This window comes from Danio rerio, chromosome 5, assembly GCF_049306965.1.
Source record: "Danio rerio strain Tuebingen ecotype United States chromosome 5, GRCz12tu, whole genome shotgun sequence".
NCBI classification, from domain to species: Eukaryota; Metazoa; Chordata; class Actinopteri; order Cypriniformes; family Danionidae; genus Danio; species Danio rerio.
In genome coordinates this window covers 61642524-61661595 of record NC_133180.1, presented here as the reverse complement: position 1 = coordinate 61661595, position 19072 = coordinate 61642524, and the positions used below count along the sequence as shown (strand labels likewise).

Genomic DNA, 19072 nt, shown 5'->3' with positions numbered 1-19072 from the left:
TTGTTTATTGCAGTCGAGCAGGAAATTGTTTTCTTACTGTCATTATAAACTGACTGACATTCAGGTGTATTGATATGAGAGTCACAATTGGCGTGATACAAAAGGGTTACTGCTTGATGTGTAGGTTGTCTATCACTTGCTGGGTAATACTCATTTCAGAATTTTATTTACATTTTTTTTTTTTTTTTTTTTTTTTTTTTAAATATATGTATATATAATTATTAATAAAATGTAAATATATCAACTGCCTACATCAAACTTAAAAAACGATGTTGCCACTTAATAGGAACTGTGTGAATGTAATGTTTATCATGGCTTTACTCCATCCATGATAAGTAACATGTCTATAATCTCAACATGATTATTTGGCCGGAATCAAAGTCTCTGCACGCAGTCCATTCATGAATTTGTCGGGAGAGAAGGCGGGACCGTCTCCAGTTTTGGAAAGCTCATTGGATGGTGATACTTCCCCTTTAAGCTATTGGCTCCTTGGAGTCACGGTCAAGAGTTCAGAGTGCAAAGGCCGGCGGCCATTTTGTAGATCAGATCGCTACAATGTTTATGCGTGAAAGTATGGCTCCACTCTCACCAGCAGCTGGTTTGGATATCAGTGCACCTTTTCATGGATGTATATCGACGAATGAAGGTGTTATGGAATAATGTTTATGGATTAGATTGCCTGGTCATTTGCCTTCGAACTATTTCAGCTGTCAGAATGTTATGGATCTGCTGACCAGCGGGAGGCTGAGAGGTGAGTTCTTCATTTAAAGCGTTCTATTCACGCTGATCTCGCCAGACTTCCCTTTAAAGCATGCATGTTACCGAAAGTGGACCGTTAACGTTAGGTGATCTGTGAGTTCGGCTTCTCTCCGGTGGCTTGAATCGCCGGCGTCATAAGTTTAGACGAGGTTGTGGCTTGTGTAGTGAAGGGCAGATGAAGTAGAAGATGGAAGAGTTAATATGCCGGCTTCTTGCGGGGATTCTGGCTCGATTGCTGGCGAGGCAGCTGCTGGAGTTTAGGGGAGAGCGGGGTTCTGGTTGGAGAAGTTTTTGTTGTTGTTGTTGATTGTTTGTTCTTCTATGCCAGAAGGTTGAATGATGCTGAACCGTAGTTTAAATGCTGGAGCGTTTGTAGCGGGAAGCATTCTTCCAAAATGAAGATAGTGCAATGGGGAGAAAGTGATCCATTTATACTAAGCTAGGATCATTCTGATTGGATTATTACTGATTACGGATGAGTGGCCAGCGGTGCACAATCATATCACGTGCTCCTCTCGAAATTAGTTTATGAAACTTCACTTATTTGAGATAATTTACATCCAAGTCAGGTGAACTGTATAGGAATTACAACAGTTTACATTTGTGCCTCCAACTTGTTAAGGGTCCAATAGTAATTGGAAAATTGGCTTATAAGCTGTTCCATGGCCAAGTGTGTTATTCCCGTATTATCCCAATTACAATGAGCAGATAAAAAGTCCTGAGATCATTTTAAGTGTGCTATTTGCATCTGCAATCTGATGCTGTCAACTCTCAAGATGAGATCCAAAGAGCTATCACTATCAGTGAAGCAAGCCATCATTAGGCAAAAAAAAAAAAAAAAAAAAACTATCAGAGAGAAAGCAAAAACATTATGAGTAGCTAAAACAACAGTTTGGAACATTCTTAAAAAGAAACCATGCACCAGTGAGCTCAGCAACACCAAAAGACCTGGAAGACCATGTAAAACAACTGTGGTGAACGACTGAAGAATTATTTCCCTGGTGAAGAAAACAGCCTTCACATCAGTTGGCAAGATCAGGAACACTCTACAGGATGTAGGTGTATGTGTGTTAATGTCAACAATCAAGAGAAGACTACACCAGAATGAATGCAGAGGGTTCACCACAAGAAGTAAACCATTGGTGAGCCTCAAAAACAGGAAGGCCAGATTAGAGTTCTAAAAAGACTTAACAGTTCTGGAAAAACATCTTATGGAAAGAAAAGATCAAAATCAACTTGTACCAGAGTAATGGGAAGAGAAGAGTATGGAGAAGGAAAGAGACTGCTCATGATCCTAAGCAGTGAAGCATAATGGTTGGAGTAACATAGCGTAGGCATGTATGACTGCCAATGGAACTGGTTCTCTTGTGTTTATTAATGATGTGACTGCTGACAAAAGTAGCAAGTTGAAGTAATTCTGAAGTTTTACAGACAATATTCTCCGCTCATATTAAACCAAATGCTTCCGAACTCATTGGACGGTGCTTCGCAGTGCAAATGGAGAATGACCCAAGGCATACTGCAAAAGCAGCCAAAGAGTTTTTAAAGGGAAAGAAGTGGAATGTTATGCAATGGCCAAGTCAGTCACCTGATCTGAATCCAATTGAGCTTGCATTTTATTTGCTGAAGACAAAACATGACGGGGAAAAAGCCCCTTGAACAAGCATGAACTAAAGACCTGGCAGAGAACCACCAGGAATGAAACTCAGCGTCTGGTGATGTCTATGCATTCCAGACTTCAAGCTGTATTGACTGCACAGTTTTTGCAACCAATTAATTAAAAGTGAAAGTTTTATTTATGATTATTATTCTGCCCAATTACTTTTGGACCTTTAACAAGTGGGAGGCACATATGCAAACTGTTGTAACTCCTATAGCGTTCACCAGATTTGGATGTAAAAAATAAACTCTAATTAAAGCTGACAGTCTGCAGTTAAAGCACATCTCCATTGTGTTTGTGTATAGAGCCAAAAATGTTAGAATTATGTCAATGTCCAAATATTTATGGACCTAACTGTATATCACTGAGAAGTGCAATAAATTAAATAAGTTTTATATACAAAGTATTTGTGTACTGCATGCATGGTTTGTTTAACCAAATGTCATAAATTAGATGGGCCTTACTATCTTCCTTATCCCCACTTCTAGGTGAACTTAGAGCTGAAAAAATTCCAGGAAACAACAAGAATTTCCACTGGTGTTTTCAGTCAATCATTGTGTTTAAAGTCAAAATGTTTGCACCTTGACATTTTTATTTAATTAGCTCAGAAAATGATTTATTAGCTGTTTGTTTTAGTAAGATCATAACACAAATAGTTTTGTTTTTATATTGCTGAACATGTTTCACACTGTGCTGAAACCAGGGTAATTGTCATTTTAAAAACTGGTCAGCACCACATTTTTCCTGTGGTTATGAAATCATGGTCCAAAGCAGGGTCAGCGCTGCACATTCAAATATTTTAAACATTCACAGAAACGTAATGAATTTTAGGCTTTGAAAAAGACAAAACATATATGTAGTTAATTGAAGTGGGGAAGAGACTGTTTCATTTATACCATTTTTCAGTCCAAGAAAAGTCTATTCAGCAAAACCTTACTGGTGGCGTTGGCATTGACTGTACAAAACAAGGATGCAGTGCATAAAGTTAAAGGAGTAGTACACAATCGGATTGTTCCTTCTTGATTTTCTTACCTTCTATTGAACACATATACATTGATAGTCACTATTGTCTTCCGTAGCAGGAACATTTTACTGCCATTTTGGCCTATTTTTATTGACTCCTTGTTCATTTTAGTGGCTGAAGTGATTTTAACATCTTAATCTTTTTTAAGTTTTAAAGGTATTAAATGGCCTGGAACTAACAAACCGCATCTTTTAGAATGACCATTCAGTGTCATTTGTCCCTTGTGTAAGGCTGAAGAGCAGGGATGACCATGTGTCAACAGTGACAGGCCCTAGACTTTAGAATGATCTGCTTTTACGTTTTAGAAAGACCTGAACATTTTCTGTTTTTAATTCTAGCTTAAAAACCAAAGCTTTATAGTCTGGTGTGATTTGATTTGATGTTAAGGAAATTCAACTACCCAAGTGGTTCTAAACTTTAATGAATTTCTGTCTTCTGTTGAACACAAAACTATAAAATAAAATAAAGCTATTGACACCCATAATAGGAACAAAAAAAACTATTTAAGTCAATGGTTGATGCTTTCCCATCTTCTTCAGAATGTATTCCTTTGCGTTCAACAGCAGAACGAAACTCAAACAGGTTTGGAACAAGTGGAGGATAAATAATTGATGGCAGAATTTTAATTTAAGAGTAACCTATCTCTTTTACTCCAGGTAAAGTATGAGCAATGTAAGATGTGAATCAATAAAACCCAGAATTCTTTTTTCCAGGGGTTTAGAATGGCCAGTGGTTAACTATTTCAAGTGCGAAAAGCACGTTAATGTAATGAGTGAACTGTGCACAATTGTGCACAAACTACTCTTATACAGAGCAAAAAACAGAAGAACTTTGTGAAGAGTATAGCTCATCTGCAGACTATTTCAGAGGCAAACCTTTGCAACCAAAGCATAATATAAAGTACTTGATAATATCTTCACACTGATTTCCTTAAGCTCTTGACTGTCTCTCAACATTACACAAACCTCTAAACATTACAATAGTTTTTTTTTTTAAACTCATTAATTTCAGTCACACCCTTCTGCTTTCTCCACAGGTTCTCGGGCGTGAGGTGTACACTTCCAATAACCAACTGGGTGGAGTACAGATCATGCACAATAACGGAGTCACACACACCAATGTGTGCGATGATTTTGAGGGAGTGTATACATTGCTGCACTGGCTGTCTTACATGCCAAAGGTATGCTGAAAACAACATGAAAGTTTCATTAAACCCAAAGAATCCGATTTCAAATCTAACAGAGCTGCGTTCCTTTAGAATATGTCCAGCCCTGTGCCGATACTCTCTGCTAAAGATCCCATTGATCGAGCGATAGAGTTTGTCCCAACCAAGGCACCTTATGACCCACGCTGGATGCTAGCTGGACGTCCCAATCAGAGTGAGTAGAGGTTAAATCCTTAGACTTAAATAAAAGTTAAAAAAAAACACTAAGGATTTAGTGCGAGTTAAGCTGCATAGACAGAATGTGACATTATTGACAGTATGTCATCTACTGAACATTGTGGTTATGTTAAAGGCATAGTTTTCTCAAAAATAAAAATTCTGTCATCATTTACTCACTCTTCATATATGACAAATCATAAATATTATGTATAAAAATATATTCAAATTGTATATATTTAAGTTTTCCTGTTTATTTATATAGTGCTTTTACAATGTAGATTGTGCCAAAGCAGCTTAACATAGAATACAAATGCAAATATACACTATATATGCACTTGCAAAGAACACTTGTATTAAAAGGGTGGTCCACTTTGATATCAAATGTTAAACTTTAGTTGATGTGTAATGTAGCTGTGTCACGATTCACAGCACATTATGTTAGCTGACCAATCAGAGCCTCTTCAGGGCAGGCTTTTGGAGGAACTAGGAAATATGACAGTTGTTTTCTTGTTAGCTAAGAAGCTGTATATAATCAAATAAGAAACAATAACGTGATTTTTTAATATTTATTTTTTTTACGAATAAAGCATGAGCATATAAACCCTATATACAAATCCAAGCCCTAAAATACACTCTGGACCACCCCTTTAAAACACTGCTAGTTTTGTATTAAACCATTTTTTACTGTTGACCTTTTTATATCTTGTGCTTTGTGGATGCGTTTTAGTGTCCAGTAATGGATGACTGTAGTTGGAGGGTTTATGTTTGAGGTACACACTAGGTCTCTCCACAAAGAGATAAGGCACTCTTGGATATATGGAGTGTTTTTTTATTGACTAGACTGATTACACATCACTGTAATTGCCACAGTGAGGTTGGGAGATATCGGGAGCGGGTGGCAGAGAGAGGAATCTTTGTCTCAGTGCTCAGACAGGTCTCAGTGTAATTGAACGGTAACCTCTTCTACAGCGAGCATATGCTTCTCTTCAGCTGAAGTCTGCATATGTCTGACAAAGAGAGGGTGCTAATGCTACTCTGATGGTCTCTTTTTCTGTAAACAGACATTAAGGGTGCATGGGTGAGTGGGTTCTTCGACCAGGGCTCTTTTCTGGAGATCATGCAGCCATGGGCACAGAGTGTTGTCGTAGGACGGGCCAGGTAAGCACTGATTGATGCATACAACAGACACAAAAAGTATTTGAACTCAAGTCTTATTACCATATGAATGCCTTTGTTTTGAGTCACAAAACAGGCATATAATGTCTTTGTATATATATATATTTTTTTTTTTTTTGAAAACTGTGCTTGTGGTATCATTCTTTTAAATAAATGGCACATCCAATATCATGCATTCACAAAATACAGATCTTTGTAATGATTAATCACACTCATCCGTGAACTTGTGTTGACCCCCTTTCCTGAATGCTTAAAGGGCTGCACTTGTCGATTGGAAAGGTCCTGCACTGATAAATGCACTTTGAAAGCTCCTTTGGGGAACATTAGCTCTATATGTCTTCTTGTGTTCTCTTTTAGTTGTTTGACACAATACAAACTGACATCGAATATGTCGATTTTGTTGAACTTGGTATTATCTGTCCACCTGATAAAGCCAGATATATATGTTTTGTTTTATTATGTTTGCATTTAAAATAAGTATTTTTATATATTATTTAAATATTATTACATATTTGTTTTAATCTTAAGTGTTGTTAAATAAAAGTAATGGCCAGGGAATGAAATGCAGTTACAAATTATAGTTAATTTTAAAAAGGGCTGCCTCCGAATGGTTAAATAAATGTTTTTCAGTGAAAAGATTTTTACATTTTTGTATATACTGTTGAAGTCAGAATTATTAGACCCCTGTTTATTTTTTCCACAATTTCTGTTCAACGGAGATAAGATTTTTTTCATCTTTTATTCAAGCCAAAATAAACAAATAACACTTTCTCCAGAAAAAAAATATATATTTTCAGACGTACTGAGAAAATTTCCTTGCTCTGTTAAACAAAATTTGGGAAATGTTTAAAATTCAAAAGGGGCCAATAATTCTGACTTCAACTGTACATATACAGTGTGGTGAAAAATTATTTAGTTAGCCACCAACTGTGCAAGTTCTTCCACTTAAAAAGATGAGAAAGTAATTTTCATCATAGATATAACTCAACTATGAGAGACAAAATAAGAATTAAAATTCAGAAAATCACATTTGTTGGGAGTTTTATGAATTATTGGTAAATTCCTCTGGAAAATAAATATTTGATCTCTTACAAACAATCTAAATTTCTGGCTCTCACAGACCTGTAACTTCTTCTCTAAGAGGCTCCTCTGTCCTCGTCTCGTTATCTGTATTAATGGCATATGTTTGAACTCATTATCAGTATAAAAGACACCTTTCCACAACCTCAAACTGTCATACTCCAAACTCAGCCAAGACCAAAGCTGTCAAAGGACACCAGAAACAACATTGTAGACATGCACCAGGCTAGGAAGAATAAATCTGCAAATGGTAAGCAGTTTGGTGTGCATTTATTAGAAAATGGAAGACATACAAGACCATTGATATTCTCCCTCGATCTGGGGTTCCACGCAAGATCTCACCTTGTGCGGTCAAAATGATCGCAAGAACTGTGGGCAAAAATCCCAGAACCACCCGGGGGACCTAGTGAATGACCTGCAGAGAGCTGGGACCAAAGCAACAAAGGCTACCATCAGTAACGCACTTCGCCGCCAGAGACTCAAATCCTGCAGTGCCAGACGCGTCTTTCTGTTAAAGCCAGTATATGTCAAGGCTCGTCTGAAGTTTTATAGAGAGCATTTGCAGGATCCAAAAGAGGATTGGGAGAATGTCATACGGTCAGATGAAACCAAAATGGTACTTTCTGGTAAAAACTCAACTTGTGCTCAGAGAAGAAAAATGCTGAATTGCATCAAAAGAACACCATACCTACTGTGAAGCATGGAGGTGGAAACCATGCTTTAGGGCTGTTTTTCTGCAAAAGAACAAGAATGACTGATCTGTGGTAAAGGAAAGAATGAATGGGTCCATGTATAATGAGATTTTGAGTGAAAAACCTTGTCAGCAAGGGCATTGAAGATGAAACGTGCCTGTGTCTTTCAGCATGACAATAATTCCAAACACAACTCACAGGCAACGAAGAAGTGGCTTCATAAGAAACATCTTATCGTCCTGGAGTGGCCTAGCCAGTCTCCAGAACTCAACCCCATAGAAAATCTTTGGATGGAGTTGAAAGTCTGTGTTGCCCAGCGACAGCCCCAAAATGTCACTGCTCTGCGAGGAGGAATGGGCCAGCAACTGTGTGTAAAAACTTTGAGAAGACTTAGAAAACGTTTTATCTCTGTCATTGCCAACAAATGGTATTTAACAAAGTATTCAGATGTAACTGTTACTTACCAAATACTTATTTTCCACCACAATTTGCAAATGAATTCATTAATAATCCTACAATGTGATTTTTTTATTTTTTTTTATTTTGTCTGTATATATAATGATAAAGTTAATATTTTGGGGTTTATTTCATTTGTACCTATTTGACAACCATTCTGTCTTGTAAACTGTAGGTTGGGTGGGATCCCAACTGGAGTAGTTGCCGTGGAAACCCGATCAGTGGAGCTTTCAATCCCAGCAGACCCAGCTAATCTGGACTCGGAAGCCAAGGTGGCCACTTATTAATAAGAAAGTAATAAGAAATGTGTCTTGTTATGTGACTTGTGGCTGGAAGTAGACTAGCATTTTGTACTCTTTCTGTAGATAATCCAGCAGGCTGGGCAAGTGTGGTTCCCTGATTCTGCTTTCAAAACTGCACAAGCCATTAAAGACTTCAATAGAGAGGGACTTCCGCTTATAGTGTTTGCCAACTGGAGAGGTTTTTCTGGAGGCATGAAAGGTTAGTCATACAGAAAGTAAACTTGGATATTCTCTTGTAAATTTTTTTTAATGGTCTCTACCTCATGCTCTCCTGCCTTCAGACATGTATGACCAGGTGCTGAAGTTTGGAGCGTATATAGTGGACGGTCTGAGAGAGTACAGACAGCCGGTTCTGGTGTATATCCCACCACAGGCGGAGCTCCGGGGAGGATCATGGGTTGTCATAGACCCTACTATCAATCCTCGCCACATGGAAATGTATGCAGACAAAGACAGCCGGTAAGAATCAGGATATAATTCTAAAAAGTTTTATTTTTTTTATTTATTTATTTTTTTGTGTGATTTAGTTTTGTTTAAATTTGTTTGGTGTAACTTCCTTTTATTTATTATTTCTTTTGCTTTTATTTTGTTTTGTTTTGTTTTGCTTTATGTTTTCATTTTATGAAAATGTTTTTAATTGGTTTTATTTACCTTGGTATAGTTTGTTCTGTTCGCAATATTATTTTAATTTTTTTTTTTTTTCTAATGGGGGGGTGCTTATATTTCATTCTTATATTTTTTTGTTTTGTTAATTTATAAGTAAATGATTGTTCTGCTTTTGATTTGATTTTATTTTTGTTTTATTTGTGTATTTATGTTTAATTTTCACTTTTTTGTTTGCTTGATTTTCTTTTGATTTTGTTTTGCCTGTTTTCGTTTAATTAAAATTTCAGTGTAACTTTGTAATGTGTTTTGATTGCTTTTGTTTTGATTTGTTTTATTTAGTTAGATTTTGTTTATTTGGTTGTGCTTCACCTTTTTATTTTATGTTTTTTTTTTATTTTGTTACGTTTAGTTTCATTAAAACAAAACAAAAATATATATTTTGTGTAGTTTTGTTTGGTATTGTTTTGTTTCGTGCTCTTCGTCACTGTACACAAATATTTATACCTTACAAGCAAGTTATTTTTAGAGAAAGCATTTTCTGTTTTAAAGGCGTTTGCTGTAATGGCCTGTTTGAATGAGCTTATCCATCAGTGTATGTGTTCTGCAGTGGCGGTGTGCTGGAGCCTGAAGGCACAGTGGAGATCAAGTTCCGCAAAAAAGACCTGGTGAAGACCATGCGACGGGTGGACCCTGTGTACATGGGGCTTGCAGAAAGACTGGGCAAGTAGTTCACATGGCTCAGTCTCAACCGAAATCAGATCTCGTTTTATTGGCTATGAACGTGTATGGTATTAAAACTCTGCTGATGGTGTCAACCCTCTCTCTTCTCCCTGAGGAGATGTGTCAATCACAAGGGTCTCCGATCAATCAAACCCTGTTGCTGTTCTGCACCTCCTCCGATCGATTACCCCCTCAGCAGTCACTAAAGAGAACCGGGCCACCAGAGTAGCCGGTGGTGTCGCTCTGAATGATTGGCTCTGATGGGATCGATCTCTCTCAAACAGCCACAGGGTGATGGGAGATCCTCTGATGGACGGCACTGTGGTGGTGTGCTTTAGTCTTGCTGATTTTCAAGTATAAAACATGGGGTCAGCACGCAGATGCAAAAATAGCCAAATTACACACGTTAGCTTAAAAAATCAGTTCACTACCGGAAGGAACATTTCCTTATTAAGTTATTTGCAACCTTGTCATGCGGATTAATTTCTTATTTTTTTAGCTAAAAAGAAATGTTAAGTTTTTGAGCAAAACATTTCAGCATTTTACTTTATATACTGTGCTCCGCATAAATAAGTACACCCCTTACTAATCTATCTTTTAAATTTATATTTTTTGTAGAAAGCTATGCAATATTATATTTGTCCAAATACATTAGATTAGTCAGTACTGAAGCCAAATCTGGTGCTTATCTAACAAAATAACTTACGATAACGTATATATCTACACCCAAATTTATATGTCATAGAAAAATATTAAATACAAATTATAAAAAGAGGAAAAATCAAAAGAAGCAAAAAAAAAATTTAAATTGAAAAAGAATTTTTGTATTTTTAAATTTTGAAGAATTTTTTTATTTTTGTAAATGTTGTATTTTGCTTGATTTTAATTGTATTATCTTTCAATTGCTAAATATGTTTTGTGACTAAAATATTATTTTAATTAATATATCTATTTAATAAATCTGTTTTGTTGAAATGCACCAAAATACATTGCCTATATTCACTGGGAAATGGATAGAAATATTTGTTTTCAAAATGTGGTGTACTCAATTATGCTGAGCACTGTAATGGATGATTACTGTGCTCAAGGGTTGGAACTTCCAATGATTCCAGCCAAGGAATATAAATATATATATATATATTTTTTAATCTAATTATATACATTTTTAAATAAAAACCTGGTGCCACAGAACTAGTGGAAGATGAGCTCTTGTGGTTAAAAAGTAGATCTCTTTCTCTCTTTCTTTTATTTCCACACATCATTTTATGTCAACACGATGCCAGGGACATGCAGTTTGTTCCAACATATTCATATTGCTATGATCAAATATTTTCTCAACTACTGCTTTTTCATCAATCATTTTTGTTGTGTTTTTGCTATCAAGGCTGCATTTACACTGCATGGTTTAAGTGACTCAATTGCAATTTTTTTCTGTCATGTGGCACAGATTGGATATAACCCATGTACGTGTAAAAAAAAAAATCATATGGATTCCGATTTACTCAAATGAGTTTCAGGCCTTGTTCATGTATGCAAATTTATCCGATATGAATCGGATCTGTGTTCTTGTGTCTTCAGTGTAAGCAGGTAGATCGGATTTTTAAGTGTTAATGTAAGCAGCGCGCATCATTAAAAACCATAGCAAATGACTTCAAGTCTGATGCTTTCATTTCAGAACAGACTTCAGCAGCATCCCAAACCTTAAATCTCATACAGGAGAACTAAATACGCTTATATATTGTCATCTAGAGAGAGCGTAACATCAGCCATGTAACCAACATAAATTATTATAAATCTGTGGCATACATCACCTGCATAAATCATGGACAAGCCATGGACAATACATTAGGATGCCTACTGGTTTAAAAAATCCTTGATTAGAAAAAGATGGACAAATAAGAACTTTTCTGTCATAAATTACAGTAAAACAACAACTTGTCAAAAAGAATTTACAACATTTAAACCATGTGAACACATTAAATACAGGAACAGAGAAAAGAGTGCTCTTTTATTATCAGCTGTCGGTCAGCATCCGCTCTTTTTTTTTTCCTGGTCATTGCGTCTTTGTCGTGTGCTGTGTAAATGCAGACAATCTGATATGAGTCACTTTTAAAAGCGGGTCAGCAAAAAATTTGGATACATTCACAAAATCGGAATTGACCATCAAGATCTGCAGTGTAAATGCAGCTCAAGAGGAACGCATGCAGCAAATTGGTTAAAATACCAAAGGTAGCAGTAACAAGCATAGATAATAATAAAGTTTTCTAATTTCTGAATTGAATCTTTTTAAAACCAAGTGATAATTAAAGTTTTGGGTGTTTTTGTTGTTTTTCGTTCAAACTTGAAGTCTGCATGAGTCGCAAGTTCCTGAGAATTTTATTTCAGTTTGTTGATGTACTTTCAGCCGAAACAGAAAGTATAGTGGGACGTGTGGCTTTCTTTTTGCACATTATTCCTTTGTAGCAGTAATAGGGGCGTGGTTAAGAATATTGTGGCTGAAGATTACCAAAACAAACATTATTTTTTTTCAGTTGAATAACTTGCATGGATTAATTCTTCACCTAATGAATAACAATTTAAATTGTACATTTTGATTTCACACAGACTTTAAAGGGCACCCATTTTACCCCTTTTACAGAATGTAAGATAAGACTTTGGTGATACCAGAATGTATCTGTAAAGATATCCATCAGAATATTATTATATACTGTAGAATCAGCCCATTTTGGTGTCTGACTACAGTGTAGCTGTTTTTGTAGCCTGCGGCTTTAAATCCAATGGCGCTGCTTTTCCCCACCTGCCACTTGTTTCTGAGTTCACCTGCTTGCTTGTCATGCGTTACGTCAGATAGACAGCAGTCAGTGATAGAGACAGTCACGGTTGAAGCTGAAATAAGGTCACTAGTCAAAAATACCAAGTGAGTTTATTTGATGTATTTCTGGAGATTATTCAAGCCTTTCTGAAATAATGAGTCACACACAAATGTTGTTTGCATTACACACACAAATGTGCACGTTTACTGACACCATGTAGCCGTGATGATTATAGTGGTTAAGAATTACATAGTGATTTTACTGTCTTTAAAACAAACATGCTGTTTTATGCCTAATTTATTTGAAAAAAAAAAAAAAGTTCTGTAACCATAATTATTGAGACATGACACCTATCAGTCAATTCAGTGGGCAGGGAAAACCACACTACTATGTCATGTTGTGGTGGGCCTTAAAATGGGAGTGATTTGGATTCTATTTTAACAGCAGTAAATTTTAAAACAGAGACGTATTGTGTTTCTATCACTCCAATATGACAGTGGACACACTATACCTACACACAGTTCTGTCCAAACAGCTTACAAAACTTGACATTTTCATAGGTGCTCTTTAATAAAAGTGCTCTTAATGTTATTTAAATACTTTACAATTGTTTCTTTCAATTTTAATTTTTTTTTCAATGAATTAGTAGATGTAAGTTAATAACTATTAACAGTAACGTTGCAACTTACTTATTGTTTACCCATTTAACAATGTAATACTGTTTACAATTTTACAATTTAAAAACATGAGCCACAATAATGGCAATTAAGATTTACCATTTCTTATGGATTGATCTTTCTTCCGCAAACAAAAAAATCTCATTAAAAGGTTGTTGCTAAATATTATATCACAGGGTGGCCTTACTGATATAAGGTGCATATGTTTATATACATTCTCCACACTATTAAATTTGTTCATTTGTTTTCCTCTGTGTAATCAGGAACCCCAGAGTTGAGTGTGTCTGAGCGTAAAGAGCTGGAGAGTAAACTAAAAGAGAGAGAAGAGTTCCTGCTGCCCATATATCATCAAGTAGCTGTTCAGTTCGCTGACCTTCATGACACACCGGGCCGCATGCAGGAGAAAGGAGTCATCACTGTCAGTACACTTCAATGCATTTCAATAACTCCCAAATACGTTTCTATTCATCTTTCTCCATACTGAACAATCTGAAGTTCATTTTATCTGTAATTGTCATGAATTTATGTGTACTCGATGTTCGCTTGTATTGTGCGTGTTCAGGATATCCTTGAGTGGAGCACGTCTCGGCAGTTTTTCTACTGGCGTTTGCGGAGGTTATTGCTGGAGGAAACGGTGAAGAGGAAGATCCAGTGTGCTAACAGTGAGCTGACGGACGGACAGGTTCAGGCTATGCTTCGCCGTTGGTTCGTGGAAGCAGAGGGAGCTGTGAAAGTACGTTACCCCAAACCTTTTTTTCCCCTCCAGATTATCAAAAATACTTTTTCAGAAATATTTTCCTTATCACTCAAACTATTTGTATATGTTTGAAAGAAGGATTTTGAGTATATTTGAGTTCCGATTACAAATGTAAATGCTCCAAACAGGGATAATAAAGCAATTATTGTGCAATAATTATTATTTACAGCAGAGGTGCCCAAACTCAGTTCTGGAGGGCCGGTGTCCTGCAAAGTTTAGTTCCAATCCCAATCAGATTTGCCTGGGCTAGCTAATCAAGCTCTTACGAGGCTTTCTAGAAACATATGTGCTGATGTGTTGAGACAAGTTGGAGCTAAAATTTACAGGACATTGGCCCTCCAGGACAGAGTTTGGACACCCCTGATTTACAGGATTAGAATCGAGGTTTTAAAGTCCCTATGAAATCAAAATATGATCTAGTGTGCTCCAACACAGTGACAAAGTGTGCATTTAGAATTTATAAACTTTCCAAATTTTTAATTTTTTTAAACTTCTCTTTCTCATCAAATCTTCTGAACAATGAAATGCTCTCTAGTTTTTGATACTTCAATTGCTGAAGCTGAAAAAATTGGTCATTTATTTACGACGTTCAACCCGAAGGTTTGCCGAAACAGCCAAACTGTTGATCTGAACTCCTAGTTAGTCATTTTAAAATACATTGCACACACTGCATACGAATCAGCATACAGGAAACTAGCAGATTCAAAATGAAATCTGTTACACACACTGTCGGTTTTTATTCTAAGAATAGTTATATGATTTCCTTTGGGGTGCATGAAGTCTGTCATCACCTTATTATCACGTGAACCACTGGATCATGCCAGTATATGGACAGTCAGCTTCAGCCTGAAAAACAGTTGCACCAATTGGGTCTATGCACTATGTACAGTTGCCTTGAACCGAGCTGAAGCACGCTTATTCCCACTCCCGTCTCCGCTGACGGCCTACACTCACATTGCATTCGCACCTGAGCACGCTTGCATCATCAATGATGTGCTGTTCAGTAAGAAGCTCTCTAACTCAGCACAGTGGAGATTTCTGCAGTTTTATCGTTTTAGTGGTTTAATATGCAGTGACACGCAGTCAGATATTTCAACAGATCCAAACAGATCCGCCACTTTTGACGCTCATAAATTATCATAAAGTACTCGTACTGCAGGAATTAGGAGGTTTGCTGAAGGTGGTGTGCAGTGAGGGGTTTGCGTCATTAATAATCTACGACAGTTTGCGTTTATTGAAAAGTAAGAATGATTAATAAATCCATATCAAACAGTCTCTTAAAGTCATGTCTTGTCTTCAGTTTCGGGCTCAAGCCCAAGTGAACCGCGCTCTGGTACACCCCTTCCAACCGGGCCAGGGCCAGCCTACTGAACTGCGCCTGAGCCCGATTCAGAGCACTCGCACTTCTCAAACTATCTGTGAAACGGGTCTGGGCATGGTTCGGATAGCATAGTGTAAGTGCACCCTTCTGTACCATGAAGGTAGCTCAGCTTAAATCACTCTTTGGAGCATGGTTATGTTCTGGATTAAAGATCACAAACTGAGATTCAGCCACTCTACTGTGACACATCTCTGATGCAATAAAGCCACTCATCCAGTTTGTCTTGCTGCAAATTGAAGCTTACTATTTAGTAAAACACTTGCCATTTGGCATTTCTGTGTGGAGTTTGCATGTTCTCCTTGTGTTTGTGCGAGTTACCTCCTGAACACAGTCCAAAGACAAGTGCTATAGTTGAATTGAACAAACTAAATTGGCCATAATGTGTGTTTAAATGAGTGGGAATGGGTGTTTCCCAGAACTAGGTTGCAGCTGAAAGGGCATCCACTGTGTTAAACATATGCTGAATAAATTGTCGGTTTATTCTGCTGTGGCCACCCCTGATAAATAAGGGGACTAAGCTGAAGGAAAATGAAATGATTTACATAATTATGTCCATAATTTATTGCACATAAGCAATTTTCGTTTGATAACCCTTTTATTTTGTTCTATTATACATTTACAGATATACTGCTGCAATTGTTTTTTTTATTATTACATATGATCTTAGATTTGCATTTCAGTAAACCTATACAGTGTTTATTATCAACTAAGCTAACTTCACTTCTAATATTTGAGGTCCTCTTTCTGGGATAACTCTTTTCATCTTGCTGTATAAAATGTTTTTGTATTTTTAATTTTTTTTTACCAATTTTTTTTTTAAACTTGTTCCTGGAGGGCCGGTGCCCTGCAGATTTAAGCTCCAACCCTAATCAAACACACCTGAACAAGCTAATCAAGGTCTTACTAGGTATACTTGAAACATCCAGGCAGGTGTGTTGAGGCAAGTTGGAGCTAAACCCTGCTGGGTCACTGGCCCTCCAGGAAGGAGATTGGTGACCCCTGTTTTAAACCATTTAATCTTTGCCTTGCCACAGCAGAATGAACCGCCAACTTATCCAGCATACACTACAGCCATTTTAGTTTATTCAATTTAACTATAGCGCTTGTGTTTGGACTGTGGGCGAAACCGCTGCACCTGGAGAAAACCTACACCAGGGGTGCTCAATCCTGTTCCTGGAGATCTACCTTCCTGCAGATTTCAGTTGCTACCCATATCAAACACACCTGCCTGTAATTATCAAGTGGTGTTTAGGTCCTAATTAATTGGTTCAGGTGTGTTTGATATGGGTAGCAACTGAAATCTGCAGGAAGGTAGATCTCCAGGAACAGGATTGAGCACCCCTGACCTACACCAACATGGGGAGAACATGCAAATTCCAAACAGAAATGTCAACTGACCCAGCTGAGACTCAAACCAGGGACTTGGACCAGGTGACAGGCACCCCCCCAAGAAGGCAATCAAAGTATCGCAGTTTCAAAAGCATGTGATTGGTTGTTTCCTTCATGTGCACACACTCACAAACTCAAAATCAAAGCCTGAAAAAGTTGACGGTCAGCTTCATGGTATTAGCAAAGCCTGATCGCACTGGTTTGGTTTTGTCATCTCAAAACTAATCTTGAGTTTGTTAAACCAGCGTCATGGTACAAACCGCTGGACAATGGGACTGGAAGTGCTAAAACGCTCTATTGATCTAAAAAGGTGACCAAATGTGTTGCTTTTTAGAGACCAGGTGAATTTAATTTGAATAGCAGAGGATTTGAAGTCTTTCTTTTCCGGAAGTGCCATGTGTGTGTGTGTGGACCTGAAAATATATGACCGCTAGAATGGATGAACGTCCCCGAGCTCCGACTAGTCGCCACAGCAGTTCCTGGAGCCGAGCCAAGCCCCTCGGGCAGGTTAAAGTATCTGCCGAAGACGCTGTCTGGACCACTAATACATTAGCCCAATCAGAGTGAGCTATCTTAAGCTACAATTAATCTCCACCCTGCCTTGTGCAGATAGCACAGCAACACGCTGTTTCTTAATTAAAAGCAAACGGATTAAAAATGATTAATATGGGGCATTAAATGTTCTTGCCGACTACAAGTGCTTGCGGTTTTTTAGAAGCGCGGAAGCCCATTAACACCTCGACAAATCTTCACAAGCACAAGTCCAGCTTTGTTTCAGATCAGCCTGATGCTATCGGCCTAAGCCTAAATGAAGAGCCCTTGATTAGGAGTGTGATTTGCTTTTCAAATGGGAACGGCGTCTGAAAGTTTGTTTGTTTCTTTGATTCTTCTTGTGGTTGATGTGTTTTTCTTGCGTTTGTCAGGCGTATTTGTGGGACAGTAATGAAGATGTGGTGGAGTGGTTGGAGAGGCAGCTGGCAGAGGAAGAAGGCGCCAGATCCGTCATCGACGAGAATATCAAATATATTCGCAGAGATCACATCCTCAAACAGATCCGCAGGTAACATTCAGACGTTAGCCTTAATAAATGTATTGATATACAAACCTGGGGAAATGTACAGTTAAAGGCAAATGTTTGAGCCCTCCTGTGAAATTCTTTTTCAAAGATTTCCCAAATGCTGTTTAATGGAGATTTCTCTCAGCACATTTTTAAATATAATCGTTTTAAACACAAATTACTAATAGCTCATTTATTTTGTCTGGCATGATGACAGTATATAATATTTTACTACTTACTTTGCAATTGGTTTAAAGTGAACTGCTGAAGGTAAAGTAACTAAAAATATTAAAGGTGCAGTAGGTGATTGTCTTCAGAACCATTTTTTGTTGTGCTGGTTGAAAGTCTCTTCACATTCCAATAGTAATGGTTAAAATAAATGATCTAAATGTATTTGTATGTATTTTAGATTCTGGGTAAGGCATAATACATAAAAAAATGTTTGTCCAATTATAATTTGTCGGGCCGATAATTCCCAAATTCTGACAAGTAACCCAAACTCTCTGTCAAATGTAGATTAGTAAATCTGCGCAGACGTTCAAGCAGATCCGCTGTTTGCACGTGCACGCGTGCATAAAACAGTCCCAGCAGTAAAAACAAATGCTGAATCAAAGCTTTTTAAAATCCTGAATCATTATTAGAGTTACTTTTGCCTGCTGGAGGAAGGACAACACCATGGCTTAAGTTAAGTATCAGTTAAACTAGGGTCGGTCTTGGAGGGCCGATGTCCTGCATAGTTTAGCTCCGACTTCCTTTAACACAACTTCCTGGAAGTTACTAGTATACCTAGAAAGAGCTTGATTAGCTGGTTCAAGTGTGATTAATTGAGGTTGGAACCAAAATATGCAGGACACCGGCCCTCCAGGACCGGGTTTAGAGCAATTAAACATATTATTTTTAATTTTTTTAAGTTTGGCTGCATAAATTTGCAACACATAATTAACTTGTGAGATGGTAACACATGCAAACACAAGTGCTTAAAGATGTATTTTGACAAAGAAGCAAAATGAAAGAAGAATATTGCTGGTCACAGTTTGACACAGACGCGTTGATGCCAAACCAGCACTGATGCTGATTGCTTCTGTCCTAGATCCATGTCATAATTAATTTTAGTCAACCAACCTAAGGGCTTCTGGTTA

General features: G+C 37.3%; 1 protein-coding gene across 30 annotated transcripts in view; it reads left to right on the top strand.

Annotated features, from left to right (window-relative positions):
• acaca (acetyl-CoA carboxylase alpha) overlaps positions 1-19072 on the top strand; it is a 111821-nt gene that overhangs the window by 89344 nt on the left and 3405 nt on the right. For all 30 annotated transcript variants that reach the window (XM_073950518.1, XM_073950517.1, XM_073950509.1 and 27 more), the window contains 10 exon segments: positions 4480-4623; positions 4702-4822; positions 5889-5985; positions 8407-8503; positions 8597-8732; positions 8815-8992; positions 9747-9859; positions 13613-13767; positions 13912-14082; positions 17800-17936. In XM_073950518.1, the coding sequence (XP_073806619.1) occupies positions 4480-4623; positions 4702-4822; positions 5889-5985; positions 8407-8503; positions 8597-8732; positions 8815-8992; positions 9747-9859; positions 13613-13767; positions 13912-14082; positions 17800-17936 (1349 nt within the window).